Source organism: Malurus melanocephalus, unplaced genomic scaffold (assembly GCF_030028575.1).
Source record: "Malurus melanocephalus ecotype Western Australia unplaced genomic scaffold, MMel_1.1 scaffold_64, whole genome shotgun sequence".
Taxonomy (NCBI): Eukaryota; Metazoa; Chordata; class Aves; order Passeriformes; family Maluridae; genus Malurus; species Malurus melanocephalus.
The window spans coordinates 249,825-269,246 of NW_026623296.1; the positions used below are offsets into that span (position 1 = coordinate 249,825).

General features: G+C 47.3%; 2 protein-coding genes across 4 annotated transcripts in view; one reads left to right on the forward strand and one right to left on the reverse strand.

Annotated features, from left to right (window-relative positions):
- SLC25A26 (solute carrier family 25 member 26) overlaps nucleotides 1–6,242 on the forward strand; it is an 81,773-nt gene extending 75,531 nt beyond the window's left edge. For 2 of the 3 annotated variants that reach the window (XM_057366347.1, XM_057366348.1), the window contains one exon: nucleotides 3,968–6,242. In XM_057366347.1, coding sequence (XP_057222330.1) covers nucleotides 3,968–4,064 — 97 coding nt within the window. In that variant the 3' untranslated portion in view covers nucleotides 4,065–6,242. Of the gene's footprint in view, nucleotides 1–1,244; nucleotides 1,726–3,967 lie in introns of those variants that run through there. The other variant, XM_057366349.1, reaches the window with a different exon arrangement.
- A 3,807-nt stretch (nucleotides 6,243–10,049) lies between these two features.
- The window catches only part of LRIG1 (leucine rich repeats and immunoglobulin like domains 1), an 84,890-nt gene continuing 75,517 nt past the window's right edge, over nucleotides 10,050–19,422 (reverse strand). The window contains exons 12-20 of the mRNA XM_057366411.1: nucleotides 18,240–18,403; nucleotides 15,994–16,314; nucleotides 15,115–15,396; nucleotides 14,156–14,575; nucleotides 12,755–12,877; nucleotides 12,031–12,177; nucleotides 10,614–10,922; nucleotides 10,213–10,429; nucleotides 10,050–10,124 (exon numbers count right to left, since the gene is read on the reverse strand). Coding sequence (XP_057222394.1) covers nucleotides 10,052–10,124; nucleotides 10,213–10,429; nucleotides 10,614–10,922; nucleotides 12,031–12,177; nucleotides 12,755–12,877; nucleotides 14,156–14,575; nucleotides 15,115–15,396; nucleotides 15,994–16,314; nucleotides 18,240–18,403 — 2,056 coding nt within the window. The 3' untranslated portion in view covers nucleotides 10,050–10,051. The remainder of the gene's footprint in view (nucleotides 10,125–10,212; nucleotides 10,430–10,613; nucleotides 10,923–12,030; nucleotides 12,178–12,754; nucleotides 12,878–14,155; nucleotides 14,576–15,114; nucleotides 15,397–15,993; nucleotides 16,315–18,239; nucleotides 18,404–19,422) is intronic.

Consider the following 19,422-nt stretch of genomic DNA (forward strand, 5'->3'; position numbering starts at 1 on the left):
TTCCCGAGGTGTCAGGAAAGGCCAGCAGAGAACCCACATGTCCCTTACGGAGATTTTTTCCTTCTCCTGGCAATTTCGTACAGATTTGAAAGCACCAGCAAGGTCCCCTCTGTTCCTTTTGATTTGCCATTCTTGCTGAGGTGCTCTGTGAGCTGGCAGTGCCAGTGTGGTGGCAGTTTGGGGACAAGCTGAAGCAGAGGGAGGTGCCTTGGGCTCCCTGATTTGTGCTTTGAGCCTCCTGTCAGCTCTGGCCTTGAGCACGTGCACCCTTGGATTTTTCCAGTATGGACCCCATTGCAAAAATACAAGTTTTCTTAGCCAGGCTTGAGTACAAAGAGTAAGTCTGAGCAGCCACAGAGCAGCTCTCCAGGGATTTCCTGCTGTAGCCAGAGTGTAAAAATGTTCTGAGCTTTCCTCTGAGCAGCTGTGGAGGTCTGGGGTGATGTCCTTCCAGTCTCCTAACTGCTTCCCTTTGTCCAGTCTTGAGACAGAGAACTGCTCTCCTGACCTTGGAGCAGTGTGGGAACACAGAATCCTCTGATAGTGTTTCTAGAACATTTTGAGRTGTCAAAAGCTTATAAATTGTTATTGTTTTTTATTGGCACTGCTTCATTTACACCACCTTGTCTCATACCAATAGTTGGCCTCTCAAGGTGTATATGAAGTTCAGCCTGTGCTCCCTTCAGAAAGGCTTGTGTCTCACCTGCCTTTGTCCTGGAAGAGGAATTGAAGGGGTTTTGGAAGCTTGGGGCTTTGCCCTGTCATTTTCCCTGGGTTTTTAACCCTCTGAGTCTTTGTCACCCTAAGCATTGTGCACATCACCACTTTGCGGGGGGACAGCTTTCCCTGAACATCTGATCACCGCTTGCCCAGCTAATAAAAGTTCAACCTTCTTTCTGCACATGTGGGAAATAATTCAAAACAAATTGCAGGAAGTTCCTGAACAGCGATTCCAGGAAGGCACCCAGCTGTGCCCCCCGGCAGTGCTCAGGGATGGGCTGGCTCAGGTTTGCCTCTCAAAGGGGACGAGCTGATGTGGCAGTGGATGAATTTTGGGTCCTTACACGGTTTGGTGGACTCTAAGGCATGTTTTGAAAGGGTCTGGGAGAAGTGAGGCCATGTCTGCTGCTGCTGGAGGTTGAGCTCTGAAGGGTGTGAAGAGGGATGGATTTGAGTGAGGAAATCTCCTCCACCCCCCCAGCCAACGGCAGAAAGTAAAAAATGTGTGTTTTTGTTCTTTTCAGGGAGTTTCAGCAGTGCCCTTTTCTAAACAACCCAGAATTAAACTCTGCCTAAAGATAGTACCCGTGGACTAGGACCAAAGGGAACACAATTCAGTTGAAATCAAAACAATAAGAGATGTGGAGAAAAAAGCAACGTGTAAAGGAGGCCAAGCTGCGTCAGCTGCAAGGAAAAGGAAGAAAGTCTTGGGAAAAATAAACGCAGAGGCTGCCATGCCTGCTGCCAATTATAAATCTATTAATCAAAACCAATAAAAATGTCGGGCTTTTTTGGCCAGTTGCAACATGACATGATTTATGGCTCCTCTAATAAATCTCATACTTGAAGAGGAGGAATTCTGAGGGCAGAAAGACGCRTTGCTTATTGCCACCTTATTAAAACCAGAGCACAGGGCTCAGCTTCCTGGTCTGCACCTAGTAAATCCCTTTGCTTCACCAAGCCAAGAAATTCCACATCTCTTTCTGTCCAGGGAGAGCCAGGACTGTGGCAGGAGRTGGGATRRGGRTGGGATGAGTGGATCTGTGCACCTCYTTGCTCTTGCCAGTGGGGCAGAGGAATTATTCATAGAAAAGGGAGTTTGCATCTGATCCAGCAGCTTCTCACACAGGAGATGGTGGTGTTTGGAAGCCATGGATGAAGCTTCACAAGTCACTGGTGAGAAACACGAGGATTATCAGAGCAGTGATGTGGTGAGCTGAGCTGAGCTGAGCTGGGGATGGAGCTGATGGTTTTGCACCATCCTGTCCCTCCTAGGAGCTTCCTGCTCCGAGTGRTGTTGGCACGTGTGAGGTACAGATTTAATTTTGAAATAATAATGCCTCAACATTGTTTAATTTTTGTTTGTAAAAGTGTGAGTTATGAATCTCAATTTCATGTTTAAGCACCCGAAGGGCACATGCCTCAGCAGTAGCAGCACATGCATTGTCCTCTCCCTGCAGACTTGTCCTGCTCATCCTTCATGTCCCTGCTGTCCCCTGAACCTGAGCCAGGCCCACAGAGAGCTGAGTACAAAGCCATAGCCAGAGGAGAGCAGTGCTTTGTCTCAGCAAGGCCACCTTGCTGCTCCACAGGGTCATTCTTAGGTTTTGTGGCCAAGCACGCAGTGCTTTTTTCAGCACAGTGCTGTGTTCAGGCACTGCAGTGCTTTACCCATTTTCCCAGGAAAGTGGTAGAATCAGCAGCCCTGGAAGTGTTAAAAAATGGGTAACTGTGGTGCTTGGGGACATGGTTTAGTGGTGAGCTTGGCAGTGCTGGGTTATTTTGGCCTTGTCTTCTTCAACCTAAATGATTCAATGATTCCAAGGGTATCCTGTTAGTCTCTTGTTAGGAGCTGAGGAGTGGCAAAGTGCCARGTGAAATCTGCAGACAGCAAATCCAACTAGACAGCAGAGCTCTGCCCACCAGAGCRGCTTCTGATGGGGCCAGCAGAAATAAACCCAATTTATCTCATCTGCTGATGGGGGCAGGCRGGGGCCAGTTTGGGTCAGAACTGCCACAGAGCTCAGCTGTTTGGATTTGGGAGCTCCCTGCCCTCCTGCAGAAAGGGAGCTCATGGTTGGAGAGGCCATGGGTGGCAGGAGGGAATAGGAAACTGGGGGAAGCAAGGCCAGGATTCTTGGAAGTGATGGTTGGTAATRGGGGTTGCCAGGGATGCAGCTTCTGGGTAACTCAGTTATGGGTCCTGTTTGTGTAATAGCCGTGTCTCGAGCGGGCTGTTCTGGAAACAAATGTTCTGCCCCTGCTCCCGTAATGAGATCCCTAATTGGGCAGCAGAGGGATGGTGTGTGCTGTGGGAGCMATGCTGCTCCCTGGGATTTGCCCTAGCAGTGCTCTGTCCGTACATGCCTTGTACAAATTACTCTGTTTTAAAGCTGTCATTATGGTAATAGACCCAATTGCTGTCTAGTAAAGCCATAAAATGTTTCCATCTGCCTGTGTGCTCCGGGCTCCTTAGCAGAGCTCGTTACAGAGGTTTCCCTGTGCAGAGGAGCAGGAGCTCCTGAGCAGCCGGGTCTCACCAGGAATTGTCCCACTGTGGACACTCTGTGATCAGGAAAAAGCCAGGGACAGGGTCCCTGTGGAGCTCGAGCAGGCTGAGGGTGATGGATCTGGGAGAGGGAGTGGGATGCGAAACGGATCAGAGCCTAATGTTTAATCCTTGCTTGCACAAAGGAAGCCTGTGATCCTCTGGGAGGATACACGGGCCTGTCCTGAGGTTGTTAAACCAACTGTGAGTTTAGATGTGTCAAACAATTGGCTTTGCATGAGTTTCCTGTTAATTTTGAAGAACTATGAGGGTCAGCCACCTAGAAAGGGTGGCAGGTGAAGCTGCCACAAATGGAATATTCCTGCTCCCTCATGGCTGTTGTGTGTTAGTGGGAATGAGCCACTCAATGAGTGGGGCTGTCTGTGCAAAGGGGAGGCTGGATGGGGGCAGTGGAGGACAGGATTGTTCCCATCTGTCTGCAGCTCTTTGTGGGATGTGTCCAAGCTCCCCTTTCCAGTGGTCCATATTGGCCTCCTGCCTTTTCCTTCTGCACCTGGGGCRTGTGGAGAGGGGTCAGAAACCACAACCCTTGGGAGGGCTGTGCAGGGAAGTCCAGACAGATTCCTTCAGCTGGTAATGGGGTGAGACTTCAGAAACCAGCAAGAGAGAGCTTTTCTTTGTTTTTCCGAAGCCCCTGCACCCGCTCATCCTCTCCAAGTGCCTTCCCTTTGCCTTCAGCTTGTTTGCAGGTGTTGTCCCACGGATGGCAGCCATCAGCCTGGGAGGCTTCATCTTCCTGGGGACATATGAGAAGACTCGGCAGCTGCTGCTGTGAGCCAGCCTGGCCCATCCTGCTGCAGGAGAATCTGGAGAAGCCACCGAGCAGAGGAGGAGTCAGAGCAGAGCCTTCCTCCTGCACCCCTCGCAGCAGCTGTCCCCAGGCTGAGAGCCACTCTCCCTGCTAGAGAAAAGTAAATCCTCCAATAATCCCGTTTCCCAAACATGAAATTTTCCTGCATGGAAAGTGGGTGAGGTCACTGCGAAGAGTCGTGCCAAAGAASTAATGTTTGGGGGGTAAACAGCTAATTATGGTGGCTGCAAAAGGCGTTATGAGAACTCCTGCAGGGAAAGTGTTTTGGAAAGCTCTGGCTCGGGGGCTGAGGGGGGAGGCTGAAATAAAGCAAGTTTTCATCATTCAGTGGCACCTGCCTCGTAACAGGGGAGGGGAAGGGGCTGATAGAGTTACAGCCTGCTGCCCTCCAACAGCACCGAAAGGATTCCGGCTTGGGAGAGCTCTTTGTAAAAGACAATAATCCATTTGTTTCTGATTTGGGCTGTATTTGTGGAAGTTTATATTCCTGTTTATACCTACAGGTGCTCAGCAAGCATTCCTGTGTGGGAGCCAGTGCAGCTTTATTAATCACACTCACATTTCTCCAGTAAAAGCACGGGYTTGTATTATTTTACAGCTGTGCTTGAGCAAAGACGTGGAGCTCTGCCTTCTTTTGCTCTTCATCCCTCAGCAGCTGAAGCCTGGGAGGGCAAGGCAGGGAGAATATGGGAATTCTGCTGATGTTGGGGTGGATCTTGAGGGCTCTCAGGGGGCTGCTGGCAGGCAGAGCAAAATTCTGGTGCTGTTCTCGTGTAGGAAAGAGGAACTGCAGCAGCCGAAAAGGTGCGGGGATGAGTGTGATGGAAAAACTTTCTTGGAATTACTCAAAATTATCACAAGAGTTGGTGCTGGGGGCAAGTTTACAGCATCAGCTTGGCTGAGTGGGGCTTAAGGAGGTTCAGCTGTTGGAGTCCAGGTTGGTGCCTGACCAGGGGACAYGTGTGACACCGGAGCCCCTGCCAGAGTGCAAACAGCCCAGGCTGGATGTTTTATKGCACCGCCATCCATGACAGAGTAGTAAGACTTTTTAGAGGCCAAAACTTAGAAAATAATTGGCAGACAAGTAAAACATACAGAACAAAGGACATAATTCTTAAAAATAATCTTCAATTAAAATGGGGGAATTTAGCCAAGTCCCATATTGGCTGGTTGGGAACGCCACTCGTTGCCATGGCTTGGTGTAGCTGTGCTTCTTGCCACTTTGAGGTTGTCCCTTTGATGACATTATAAATATAAATGTATATATCAGAACCAATTTTAGGGGCTGGGATTGGGRGAAGGAGATTTACTACTCTGTCTCAAAACTCCAATGTATTTTCTKTTAAAGCTCTTTAAACACGTTGAGGGGGTTAGCACTGCAGTTGATACATTTAATTATTTGAGCTATAAATAATCAGCTTTCATAAGTCATTGAGTCCAAATGGTGCATTTTCTGTTGTTTTTATTTAATATAGCAGAATTAGCAGAATCAGTTTTTGTCATCACCTTTTTTTTCTTTCTTTAAATTAAAAAAAACAACCAACCAAACCCAGCCAATGAGCCAAATTGTTTTAGTCAATCTAATGGTGGGAGGGGACAGACCCCAAGTGCTTCCCTTRCTCTGTGCTAATGGGGCAGCTCTGCACCACAGGAAGGCCAAAAGTACAGGGGAGTGGCACCAGGCAGGTGAGCCCAGGGCTGTTCTGCATGCACCAATTTGTCTATTCTGGACGACAAGGACATTTTTAGTTTGGGGGGGAAAGAGACAAAAAAATGTGTGTTTTTTCCTAGGACTGTTTGCCTTAGGTTTTAGCAATGTTTTATTTCAAGTTTACCAGAATTAAAAAAAAAAAAAATTATTGAATTGTAGCCCATTAGTGGGATAAAATGGGATAACAACTTGAATTTCAAACCAGGTACCAGCCTCTTAAAGCCTGTTTCCTTTCTGTTTTAAAAAACRTTAACTCCTACATGGTTAAGGGACTCTGAGTAGCCTCAGATGACCTGCTTTATACCCATTATAATTCCAAGGAAGAAATAGTTTTATTTTTAAAAAAATATACAGAAACTGAATTGAGATTTTAAGTTAGAGCAGGAATTCAGGCTTATCATCTCCAAAGCTGCCTCTGGAATTTCCATCCAGGGTGGGGTTRGGGTTTGGAAACACCAGAGGTGTTCACAACTGCAGCTGCCTCTGGTGCTGTCCTGGCCCTGTTTTTACTTGCACACACAYTCACACCCCCAATCTGTTCTGTTCTCAGTGCCAAGATATGGGCACTTGCCAGATCCTAAAGCAAGCTGATATATTGGAAATTTATATGTGACGAAKTTTTGTATTTTTCAATCCAGCCCCAAATTCCACCCCATCCACACCCCAAGCTATCAGAGCCTCACGCTGTTCCCCAGGATCTCATRGCCCAATTTCAAGAGCAGGTACTTTGACAATTAATCCCCATTTTCATGAGAGAAACACAGCAAATATAGCAATGGATTAGAATTTTATTTAATTTTCAACTGAAACTCCCAAAAGCTCACTCTCAACAAATCAGCTGTAATATTATAAATGAACCTTTATTAAAGACACTTCAATGCCGTTTGTTAGACACTTCAATATCTTACATGTTTTTCAATGTACAACATTGTACCAAATTTTCTAATAAATAAATAAATTTGTACACAAAAGTAATACTTCCTCTTTCACATTGCCTCTTAGAAGCAGCAAATTCACATATTTAGTGGAAGTCATAACATTAGGCAGTTAACTTTATTCAGAAACATTATTTTCAAATGTTAACATGGCAAATATGCTTTGTATCYGCACTGGTGATGACATTTCTGCCAGCAAAACGAGCTCATTGAATCATTCCCATCTTCCCTGTGTCCCTGCTTCCATGAGTGGGTTCTGGAGCACTTTTCCCTTCAGTGAAGGAAAAACTACGCTCAATTTATAATTTTCTGACATCCATTTCCTTTGCTTTGAATAAACTTGGCACTCAACATAATTCGCCACCTGTCTCAAAGTGCAAACGTGTCAATAGTCAGGGACTGGGGCAGACAGGTATGGCTGAATTATGCCTGGCTTCATCCAGGGGCAGCTGCTGCTCTCCCTGACCTGAGAGCCTGAGGTCCTGCCCTTGCAGGAGCTGGTGGCTCCTCAAGCTAAGGCTGGGCAGGACCAGCTTTAATAAAACCAAGAGGCACCTTGCAGCTGCTCCCTGRAACCCCACAGGTGCAGCAGCACTGGGGTAGGTCCCTAAATGATGGATCTGAACTCAACATGAAGGGTTTCTGCCCTTATTTCTGCTGCTTGTTCTGAACCACAGTCAWGGCAAAGGTGGATTCCCACCAGACTCGGCCTCAGTGGAACTGGTATTTGAGTTGCTCCTAAGGAAAAAATATCAACCCTCCCTGTGATAAACCTGCCCCCAAAGTAGTCATCACCAGAGTTAGCAACCTCATGTTAGCAGAACTCAGATCACAAAGAACCAGGAGTCCTCCATCCACAGGTACCAACAGACACCAACKGAAAGCAGCCTTTCTASAAATAAAAAGCCTCAGGGTGAAGTCAGAAGTGACAAGATCTGTTTGACTGAGGTGGGCATTTCTTTACTTCTCCCCATTTATAGATTAACTTAAAAGATGACATATAAAAACATTTGGGAAATTCCATTTAAAAGTCAATTCAACCATGAATCCACAGTTTTCCTTCTAAAACAAGTGTTATTTCTGACTAGCCCAGAATTGCTATGCAAGGCAGCACAGCTTACTTGAAGGTGGYATTTTCCTATAGAGTCTGGCTGTTCAACTACAAAGTATAATATTGTGTTGCAAGAAAAAAAAAATGGAGGAATTAATGATACAGCTGTCCCCTTAGGAGTGTGATTTTGTTTTGTTGTCAAAACAGCTCTATGGTTTCAAACCCCCTCCAGAACAGCTGTGTTTTTTGGGTGTGAAAATGCATTACACTGGCACAGGTTATTTCTKCTGAGCAGGGCAAGGCTGGGTGACTGCACACACCTCAGACAGGTAGAGCTGGGTCCCTTTGGGAGGGGAAAGGGGCTGTGCTGAGGGCTGTGGGGCTCAGTGCTGTGCCAGCACACATGGCAGGTAACACCTCCTGCGATGATGTGTTTGAAAGGTGCACTGTTATGAGACCACCCCTGGTTTACTGCACCAGTTATTTATTTTGGTAACGACTGCTTCCCAGTCATAACAGCCTTTTCCTCTGGTTGTTTTGGGGCTCTGCACTSTTGCTGAGTTATTTAGTGCCTCCTGTGTGGTCCACTCTAAAGTATCACACAGTCACAATTCAAATACAAATTTTTATGRAGTTTTGAAAAATAATGGAATTTAAGTTTTTCCAACAACACAAAAATACCAKGTTGCTACGTAATGTTTCTGCTTATTTTCCTTATATATTTCATTTGACACAGCTGAAGATCTCTGTTTAAATGTGTTAAGTGCAATAAATTTCAAAGGGGAATGAAATTTGTGCTAAATAACTCAGTTCAGTCACAGAGTGTCTTGGGTTGAAAGGGACAGAATCACACAAGACCTTTGAGATCATCAGGTCCAACCTCTGCCTAACAGCTCCTTATCAACTAAACCATGGCACTAAGTGCCACATCCAGGCTCTCCTTAAACATCTCCAAGGGTGTGACTCCACCACATCCTTGGGCAGCCCAACCACTCTTTTTCCTAATTTTTTCCTAATGTCCAGCCTAAAATTCCCCTGGTGCAGCTAAAGGCTGTGTCCTCTTGTTCTGTCACGGTTTCCTGGGAGAAGAGACCAACCCCCACCTGGCTGCACCCTCCTTTCAGGGAGTTGGAGAGTGATAAGGTCTCCCCTGAGCCTCCTTTTCTTCAGGGCAAACCACCCCAGCTTCCTCAGCTGCTCCTCACAGGATTTGTGTTCCAAACCCCTCACCAGCCTTGCTGCCCTTCTCTGAATGTGTTCAAGCGTCTCAATATCCTTCCTGAACTGGGGGCCCAGAACTGGACACTGCAATCAAGGTGTGGTCTTACCAGTGTCGAGTACAGGGGAAGAATCCCTGCCCTGGTCCTGCTGGCCCCACTGTTCCTGATCCATTGGCTTTCTTGTTCCAAGGACACCTTTCATTAGCCCAGGTTGCTCAGAGATCCATCCAGCCTGAACACGCAGGGATGGAACCTCTGCAGCTTCTCTGGCAACCTGCACCAGTGTCTCACCACCCTCACAGGCAAGAATTTCAGATTCTACTGTATCTAACCTAAATTTCCCCTCTTTTAGTTTGAATTCATTACTCCATGTCTTGTCCCTACAGTCCTCACACTGAGGACACCAGAGCTGTGTGGGGTCTCACCTGAATGGAGCAGAGGAGGAGAACCTGCTGCCCACAGTGCTCTGGATGCAGCCCAGGACACATCTGGATTTCTGGGCTGTGAGCACACATGGCCAGGGCATGTCCAGCCTCTCAYYCACCAACACCCCAAAGTCCCTCTCCACAGGGCTGCTCCCGGGTCACTTCTTACCTGGGATTGCTCAACCCAGGTGTACAYGGTGTAAAGGAACTTCCACTGAAAATAGGACAGTCCCTTTGGAACAGTCTGGCTTTTTAAAGKTCTGTTTATGCATTTAAGGCACCAGAATTATTTCTCTCACAAAGTTTAACAGCAACCTGATACTGAAAACAATATTGCCAAAATTGTAAAATTTCACTCAGTTTTCCATGCACTAAAGATTAAAATAGCCTCTKTAAAAGATATATATTTTTATATATATATATTTATATATGAAAACTCTTATGTACAATTGTATCAAATACTTTTCTCTTTACACAATAATCYCTTGCATTTATGTGCTTCATATGCAAGTTGACTTTTGAACACTTCATACTTCTCAGGGAAGTTTTAAACTATGTACAATCAGATGACGCTCGAACAGGAGTTTGTTCCCCATACAAGCTTGTTTCTCATACCTCAGTTGGTTGCCTTTGCCAGGCTGTCAGTTCAAGATTCGAGGTAGAAGTAAGTAGCCTATATACTCTGTGCAAAAAAAAAAAAAAATTAAAAAAGTAATAGTGTGTTTGTTAATTTGCACGTGGCAGTGAGTCTGTGCTCTCAGTCCAGAGACCTGCTGGGTGGCTTGGGCTCATGAGYGGAGTCGCAGGGCTGGGCTGCGGTGCCGTTGGGCAGGAGAGCCTGCTCCTCTGCTTCCCTCTGCAGATCCAGTAGTGCTGGGGACATTTCRGGAAGCACGTTCAGTTGCTTTAATGACCCTCCTGCTGGCGAAGCTCTCACCAAGTTAAGGTTGTTAAGCTCTGAAGGCTTTGCTGCTGCTTGTGAAGAGCCTGCAAAAACCCAAAGGATCAGCACGGTTAGGTGATGCTCGGCCTGCCAGCGCTCCCATCCTCCAGCACCCAACCCCAACGCTGCCATCTGTGCCATGAGTAAGTTGAAAAGGCTGAGGGGAGCACATGGGGCTGTGCTCCAGCCCTGCTGGTGCCCCAGGAGTGACCCCAAGGAAGGACATACCATGCGTGTCCGTGAGCAGCGCGCCGGCCGTGCCCCCCGGCCGTATCCTGTCGTGGTTGCTGGGGTAGAGGGTCCCRTCTGTTTCCAGCCTCTTGCCGCTGGCAATCCCGTTGCAGGGCTGAGGATGAAGAAGGCTGGTGCCTGCACCCCTCTTCCTATGGCGCTCCTTGCTGCCCAGTGCATTGGGGTGGGTGTTYTCCACAGTCTTTAGGCTCTCGGAGTAGCACTCGGAGTCCTTGGGGTAGATGTGGACGTTCATGCTGTCCACGCTGCCGCTGCACTCCGTGCACACCACGGGCAGCCCGTAGCCTTGGGGGAGRAAGGGAAAACCAGCAAAGGAGAATGAGCAGCTGGAAGTGGTCAGCACTGGAGCATGCAAATCGTGAAAGGAAAGAGCAACTCTGTGCAGTTCAGTGGGGGAAACTCATTAATAATGTGGGCACTTCATGGTTTCACACAGGGCTTCTAAACACCCAGTTTTCAGAACTCTGTAGCCACCATCACTAAAGGTAGCTCCAATTAATAGCTTTAGTTATTTAGGGATTATTTTTCACTCCATAGAAGATGTAACTTCCTTTTTTTGAGAATAAATTGTGCATTTATTTTCTTTTCCAGACTTTCTAATCAGGGTAGAAATGCAAAGTGAAACTTTCCTGTAGCTGCTTTAAAATACCAAGTTGCCTTTCTTATTTTTGTGCTGCTGCTTTACAGGGATCACCATCAACTCACACAGTTATTTCAAGATATGTTATTACTGGTAGTGGGAACAACAGATGAGCAGAATTCAAAGCAGCAATGAGTTTCTAAATGTTGAAAGATAATCACTTAAAGATAATAAGTGCATTCAACAACTTGCAATTATTAAACTTTACATTAGTGTCTCCTAGAGAGACAATTTGTTTCATTGGCTGAATTTCTGTGGATTTAACAGTACAGTGTGAGAACAGAAAGCACATCCTAAAAATAGAAGTATAACACCCTAGAAATTGGCAAAGAGCAGAGGTAGTAGTGCCCAAAACAAACTCTTAATTTTGAAAATAAATAAATAAAGCCGAGCTTTGAAGTCAACAACCCTATTAAAGGAGCATGAAAATAATTAACACCTTCAGTTTTGAAAGTGCTCTCATATTTTAGGAACATCTCAAATCAAAATTCCCTTCAGCCAGCTGCAAGGAATGGCAATCACAAGCTTCACTCTGCCTCTTTCTGATGGTTCCCCAAATTCCAACTATCCAAGCTTGAGAGAGGATCAAAGCAAGCAGGAGAAAGTAAATTTACTGTGCTTGCACCTGAGAATCATTGTGGGCTTTTTTTTTTCTCTGAAGCTAAAAATTTCTTGTGTTAATGCTGTCTGACTTGGAGGGCTTTGTGATCTGTACAAACACGAAATGCCTCCTCAGATTAATGGRTTTTGTACCTGTCTTATCTGGAACAAGCATTCCATCAGCCATATCCTCAGTTTTCCAAGTGTCTTTATTATAGCTGATGCACAGCTTGGGCTGTCTACAACCTACAGCAGGAGCTTCAACATCTGGACACCTTCCAGCATCAGTCTGACACAAACCTGTAACAAAGGAACCATCTGGTTAGAGACCACAGCCATCTGCTCACAGTTAAATGACTTGTTGGTCTTATTTCTACTGGAAAAGGGAGAAAAATTAGCAATGGAGATAACAGATAATTTTCAGCTAGCATTTAACAGAATAAATGCTGCACAATCTCAGCAGAATCTTAGTCTAGAACTCTTAACTTCTCCTTCCTAACATGCTGTGTTTAAATAGTGTAAAAACCCCAACATTTAATTTCTAAGCCTGAAGGCAGGGACAGGCAATGCTAATGCATTTTCTAGTATAACTATGGGTTAACTCTGCTGCCAAAAAAATAATCCAAAATTAGCCAAAAAAACAGTCCTTAAGGCCTGACTGAGCAGTTTCTGAGGCAGTCAGCTTGTAGGAACACTTACTCCTGGGAGAGGAGAGCTCTGTGAAGTCAAACACAGAKCCCTGCTCGGCATAAACACAGGAATTACCTTATGAAGATCTCTCAGATAACTCAGAACAAACACAAACACTTGGGGCTGCGATTTCTACCTCCCCATCATTTCAGATGCAGCATTACACAATAATTCAAACATTTCCTACCATTGCTGTCGATGTGGCCGTTGGGCTGCTGGGTSTCCACTCCAATGGCCACCTCCTGCCGCTCTGAGAGAGTCCCTTGGGAGGACAAGTAGCTTGGCACGTCAGGAGGCACAATRGTCTCATCTAGAGCAATGGGAGCAAGGAGGGGTCAGTTCCCAGCTGGATTTTCAAAGTAAATTCACATTTTCAAGAGGGATTAGGGACCAGATCTAAAACTGGTTATATTCTGTATGTGCAATGGAAACTAAATATTCCTTTTCCCTCAAAAGCCCCATTTCCTGATCTTTCAAAGCTTAAAGTTGTGGAGACAGTACTGATAAAAGCACTTGGAGTGTTTGCATGGGGCATGGTCAGTACATAGTAAGTGGAGTGGAACTATTTCCTCAGAACAAATAAAGCCTTCTCTTTCTCCTACAATTCAGACTCCCTCCTTTGACTCAAGTCCTCAGCCTCCTGAAGTCAGGAGTAAAAGTATTCTACAGAACAGGATCTTTGATTTCTTTAAGCAGGAAATAAATCTTAAGCCTCTTGGCTATCCTTGACTTTCTCCATTTTCTATCAGGCCATTTTAGTTTCCCTTGTCACACAAAACCAAGTGAAACTCAATTATATCAGGCATGAAGCCCTGGATTTTCAGGACTGAAAAAAGGAATTATAAAAGAATCCCACTAATACCTTACACTGCTAATAGGGTATCCAAGACTTCCTACCTAGCCCATGTCTTTAAAAATCCTTTCGTACTCCATCTAAAGCTAAGCATAATATAGGAAGGGTGCAAATCCCAGCAGGCTGGGAAAGTCTTAGGCTGGTTCTTCCATACTTCTGTTTTGTTCAGAGGCTGCATAAGGAGGGCAGGAGACTTTATTCTCACTGCAACACTTATTTCAGCACCAAATTATCCCCTCTGAGTATCAGGAAAAAGCAATAAACACTCCTTCTTCCTCTAAAAASTAGCAGATACCCAGGGTTACGACTAAGCTTTCACAGCCAACATGGGAAAAGGGATTCCAGCTTCAAATCTGATTTTTCATGTTTTGAATTCAAAGTCTTTGAAAATACAGATTTACAAAAAGACAGGTTACCAGCATCATGGACATCATCCAGACTGTCTCAAGAGTTATCATTTATGGTCATGGAAAACAAAGTTGCAAAGCAATGGCTGGAACTACTGCCAAGTGGAAAAGACCTTCCTGAAGAGCAAGCCAAGGGGAGAAATGCAGCTCAGAACATGCTTCAGCAGCGAGTGAAAGCTGGTTCCAGCCCTGGGAGCCAAGAGAACCAGGGAGATAAGCCAGCTGCAGTTCCAGGGTGATTGTGTGGCTCCCTGACGGGCCAGCTCAGCCTCAGAGGGATATCCAGCAGCACGAAAGATCAGAGGGGTTCTCAGGACACCRGAGCTACCTGTGTTGGTGACACTGTACTCCTCACTCTTCTTCCTGGTCTGGTAGATGATGCAGACCCAGACGAGGGAGGTGAGCACGATGCTGCAGACCACGGCGATGGTGATGATGCCCACGGTGGTGCGGTCCCTGCGGCAGCCCAGCGACTGCAGGATGCTGACGTGGCTGTGCGCGCGCTCCGTGCCCAGCGTGTTGGACATCTCGCACGTGTACTTGCCCGCGTCCTCCAGGACCACGTTCCTGACGATCAGCAGCTGGTTGCCCGAGGTGAAGTGGTGCCTTTCTGTCACCACAAGGGGCTGGTCGCCTTTCAGCCAGGTGATGCGGGGCGGGGGGCTCCCCGAGGCTTTGCACTGGAGAGCCACGGTCTCGCCGACGGACACCACGTGGTCTTCCAGTGGATGGACCAGAGATGGTGTCTCTGCAGAAACACAAACACAGGAATTAATTCTTGAGCACAATGTTAACAACAGATTTCACAGCACTGAACGTTCCTGATGTTCCTGCAATGCACMAAGCAGGCACAGGCCCAGGAATATGGCAGCTGCACACCACAACAGATCTAACAACCACAGCCAAGGCCTCACTCCCCATAACCAGYTGGTATTAAGTTTTCCCAACAAGAAACTTCTGAGGACATGGTCCAACAGCTGCCACGTGGATTATTTCATAGAGCAAGAGATGGAATGCAATTTCCTTTTGAAGTGATTTTCCCAGACAGCAAATAGGCTGTTTGGAGGGGCTTCCTCGGCACAAGAGGAGATGTGAGTTAGAGCTCCTTCCCTTAATTAACAGCTATTTTTCATTAGTGAACTGCAGTGTAAAAAAATGAAACAAGACAAAGCAGAGCATTGACTCTGTCTCTCTTTTCTTCATTTGCAGCTGGTAGAGAGATTGAACAGCCATCCCTCCTCTACACCTCCCACTTTCCCTCTGCCTCTTGGAGCAGTGGTCCCTTACCCAGGACGGTGAGGGTGGCGTTGGCGAGCACAGACCCTGCAGAGTTCTGAGCCGTGCAGCTGTAGACSCCCATGTCCTCGATCTTCACGTCGGTGATGAAGAAGACGTCGTCGTCGGGCATGACGTGCATGCGGCGCTCGCGGGCCGCGGGGAAGTCGGTGCCGCCGTCCTTCTGCCAGGCGATCTGCGGCGTGGGGTGGCCCTCGGCCGCGCACTCCAAGCGCGCCGTCGTGCCCGTCCGGCTCGTGATGTCGTGGGGAGTTTTGATAAATGAGGGCAGCACTGATAGAGGAAAACAAGAGAAGGGTATGAGCAGCTCCATGGGGGAAATATCGTCTTCTGGGCAGTTCTGTTTTCCTGCCCACAGAGATTAATGTGACAGTTACTCAGGAGCAGGAGGATGGCCACCTGCTCCTGCAGGGTGTCTCTGAACTGATAAGGACAAACCCTGAGTTTCTACAGAACACACATGTATGTCTGCAGTGTCCATGACACGGCCCCACTCAGATCATTAGAGTTGGGATAAAGCTAATTTTTCTTCTGTGAAAACCTGGGGGAAAAGAAAAAAACATCTCTCCTACAAAAAACTTCCAATCACTACATCCCCTTGTATTTTCATTTTCATTGGGCTAAGAGTCTACCTGAGCAGCCMAAAGAGAGCATGCTGAAGTGCTCGGTTGGATAGCAGCCAATACAAAGTGGCATGTGCTCCTCACAGGACATTTCTCAACATCCACCGAGACACAAGCAGCTGCTGTGCAGAGGTTAAGAGCCCACCATCAGAGATGGACCCTCAGGAATAACTGAGTGTGTGCCAAGGAACTGCACTGTGCACGAGCTCAGGCTGGGGAGAGCRATGAGGAAGCAGCTGCCACTGACCATTGACGGTGAGACGAGCCTTGTTGGAGTAGGTGGAGCCGAAGTGGTTGGTGATGACGCACTGGTAGCGGCCCTCGTGCGCGAAGGTGACGTGCCGCAGGTGCAGGATGGTGGTGCACTCCATCACCTCGCCGTCCTTGGCCCGCACGTGCGCGAAGTTCTCGATCTCGGCGTTGTGCAGCATCTCGTTGTCCTTCTTCCACGCAAACATCATGGGGGAGCTGCTGCTGCTGGCGGCCAGGCAGGTGAAGCGGATGTCCTTGCCGAGGACCGCCACCGTCGTCTCGGGCTGGATGATGATCTGMGGTTTGGGGAAATCATCTGGGGGGAAACAGCAGCAAGAGTCAGTGCTGGAGCTTGAGGGGAGACTGGAGCAAGGCAAGAGGTGCAGTGAGAAATAAACACGCTCTGTTGAACAGGTGTGCTGCACACACCTCCACTGAGTGGCTGGTTTATGTGGGATTGGCGTTCCTCTGGTTCTGTCAGTGGACTGGGATGGTCACCTAGTGACCTCAGGCACCTTTACCAATGTGGCTGAATCTGAGGGTACTAAAGTGTGAAGAAAATATTCAGACCATACTCAGGTTGTCCTTCCTTGTACAGTCCATGCATGAAGAGGACAACTGAACTGAAAAGCTGACCTCCAGATCTGCATGAGCGTGAAGCAGGAGGGGAGAGCAGGAGAGCAGTTAAAGGGCTGCAATGCCACCTCTGGGGAAAATGCTCACAGGAGGTTTTAGTGAGGTGGGGATTGGTCACTTCTCCCAGGCAGTAGGACAAGAGGAAACGGCCTCCAGTTGTGTCAGGAGAGGTTTAGACTGGCTAACAGGAAACATTTCTTCACCAAAAGGGGTGTCAAGCACTGGGACGGGCTGCCCAGGGACCAGGGATGTGGTGGAGTCACCATCCCCGGAGGTCTTTAAAAGATGTGTGGATGTGGCACTCAATGCCATGGTTTCRTGGTGGGTTTGGCTGTGGTGGGTTAATGATTGGATTCAAAGACCTTAGAGGTCTGTTCCAACCTAAAGGATTYCATGACTCTACGCAGCCCATGCTGTCAAAGCAGAAGCAGCTGTATTTGCCTGTCACCCGAGCRGGGTGGAAAGCTTTGCATACTCTCTCTCTCTGCCCTCAAGACTGTTGGTTTTAGCAAGGTTCCAAGCAGATTCATTTATTAGATTTCTACAAATGGTGTAATTTAATATTTGACTAAGGTTTAATTAAACAGCCAGGCCTCTGGAACCAGGACTACTAGTGCCTGRAGGACTTGGCAGGCACCGTGAAGCAAAGCTGCTTTTGCTTTGTGATGTTGCTGTGGGGATGGAGCCTTCAAGATCTCTTCTTCCAGATGAGCACAGCAAGCCTCCCTCACAGCCTGCTCAGGCAGAGGCCACCTAGGCAGAGCCTGTCACTGGGGGATCAGGAGGGACACTGGAACAAAGCTCCTGCTCCGTGTTCAGTGCAAGTCATGCATTCAGCTTCGTTAAATGGTGTTTGTAAAAGCTCATTTTTCCTTCAAAYAGCCATGTGCAGCTCCACCCAGGATCCTCACTGGTTGGCTCCACTGCACAGGGTTTGGCTCCCAAACCAGCCCTTTTTTTTGCCAAAAGCTGGATGCCTGAGCAGCATTGATTTGGCCTCCTCTGATGATTTAATTTTTTTTTTTACAAGAGAGGTAGTAGATGTTTATGTGTGCTGGGTATTAAGTAAAGCTGCTTTGAAACCATAGCTCAGGTGCAGTCAACTGCAGTGTTTGGGTGGGCCTAACTGGCCCAAAAGAAGCAGCTGTGATGGAGGGATTCTCCTCTGGGTTTTGTTTTTAACTCTTTGTTGTTTCCAAGAAGCAGAAAAGATTTGTGAAGAAAACAAATGCACAGAAGAGCTCAGAATACTGCAGAGGGAAAAGAATTCCAGCTGCAGGCTTGGTAATATCAAACTGAGAGGGCTGGGGAAGTGTYTGCAGCCCCATCTGGAAGTGGAGCAGGCCTTAGTCCCTTTTGATTTAATACTCAGGGAGCCCTGTAAGGAATACACTGGATGCAAGCAATGTGCCGTGTGGTTTTGGTGGGAAATAAATTGTAGCCAATGACAAATTTTTAAAATGCAGGCTTGGGCTTCCTTTGATCCCACTGAATAACAAAACAAAACAGAAACCCTCTCATAATAACATGCTGGTAGTCAAAGAAAATGTTTCCCAAGTGACTCCTACCCTTCACAGAACCTCAAAACACGCAGGCAAGACTTACCACACACAAAACTCTCTGGCTGGATGGCAAAAATGCTCTTGCTTTTCAGTGACTCAGGATGGGCACAGGTRGCCACCACAAAGGACTGCAGCCCCTTCTCCACTAACCACTGGGGCAGCCACTTCAGCTGGCAGTCGCAGAGGAAGCTGTCGCTGTTAATGTGGCTGCAGGGACACAAAACCAACACGAGCCTGCTGTGAGTCCTGCACGGAGGGAAGGCTGAGAGCCTCACACCCCTTTCATGTTAAACACATTCCTCCCGCCCCCGCCAGCATGGGTGGAAGGGAAAAAAAGGACTGCAGGGATGTCGTGGAGGCACTAAAGATGTTAARGACATGACACATTTAAACAGCATTTCATCTCCACACAGAGAAACCCACTCCTGTACTGACTGCAGTGACACTCTGTAGCATCTTGTACTTATTAACCAGCTTCCAGAGTGATCCCCACAATATCTGGGATCTCACTATCTCTTCCTAATAAGAGCAATCTTTCAGCTCAATTTTGTTTCAAGAGCCAGTGCAGAAGTTTTTAATCACACAACAGACACACAGTGTTTATCTTCTTCATTCCTGGTCACTGGTATCAAATGTCACTGCTAACAGTGACCATCTGATTCCCATTTCCAATGTCAGGAGCAAGAACTTGTACCTGCCCAAATACCAAGTAAATGATTTCGTGTTCCACAGACACTGCACTACTCCGGGGCATAGCAACACASTGACAGTGGATTAAATATTTATGGRGAAGGAGAGAAAAGGAAACCAGGCAAGACTGGAAACAGTGTCTGATAACAGCGCAGAGCCCCAGCCCGGAGCACTAGCAGCAGCTCTGATAACACATCCGTATTTTTACACCAGGAGGCTGGATGACAAGTGGATGCAGTTCAAATGGTGCTTATCACTGCAGTATCAGCCCTGTGTGTGAACCCTAAACACAGGTACAGTGAGGGAGGGAGCAGATGGGCCACTGGGAATTAAATCCACGGTGCTGTGAGCAGGAGAGCTGGCTAACAGGACCAGGGCTGGACTTCCTGAACAGAGATGAATAATTGCACAGGGACAAACCTGCTGGAAGACCCTGCTCCCATGATCTAATTTCACTCACTATTAAATGCAAGATGTTCCCGTGACAGCTCTTCATGTGTAAAAATACCCCACAGAGGAGGATGGAGGGGAGGGGG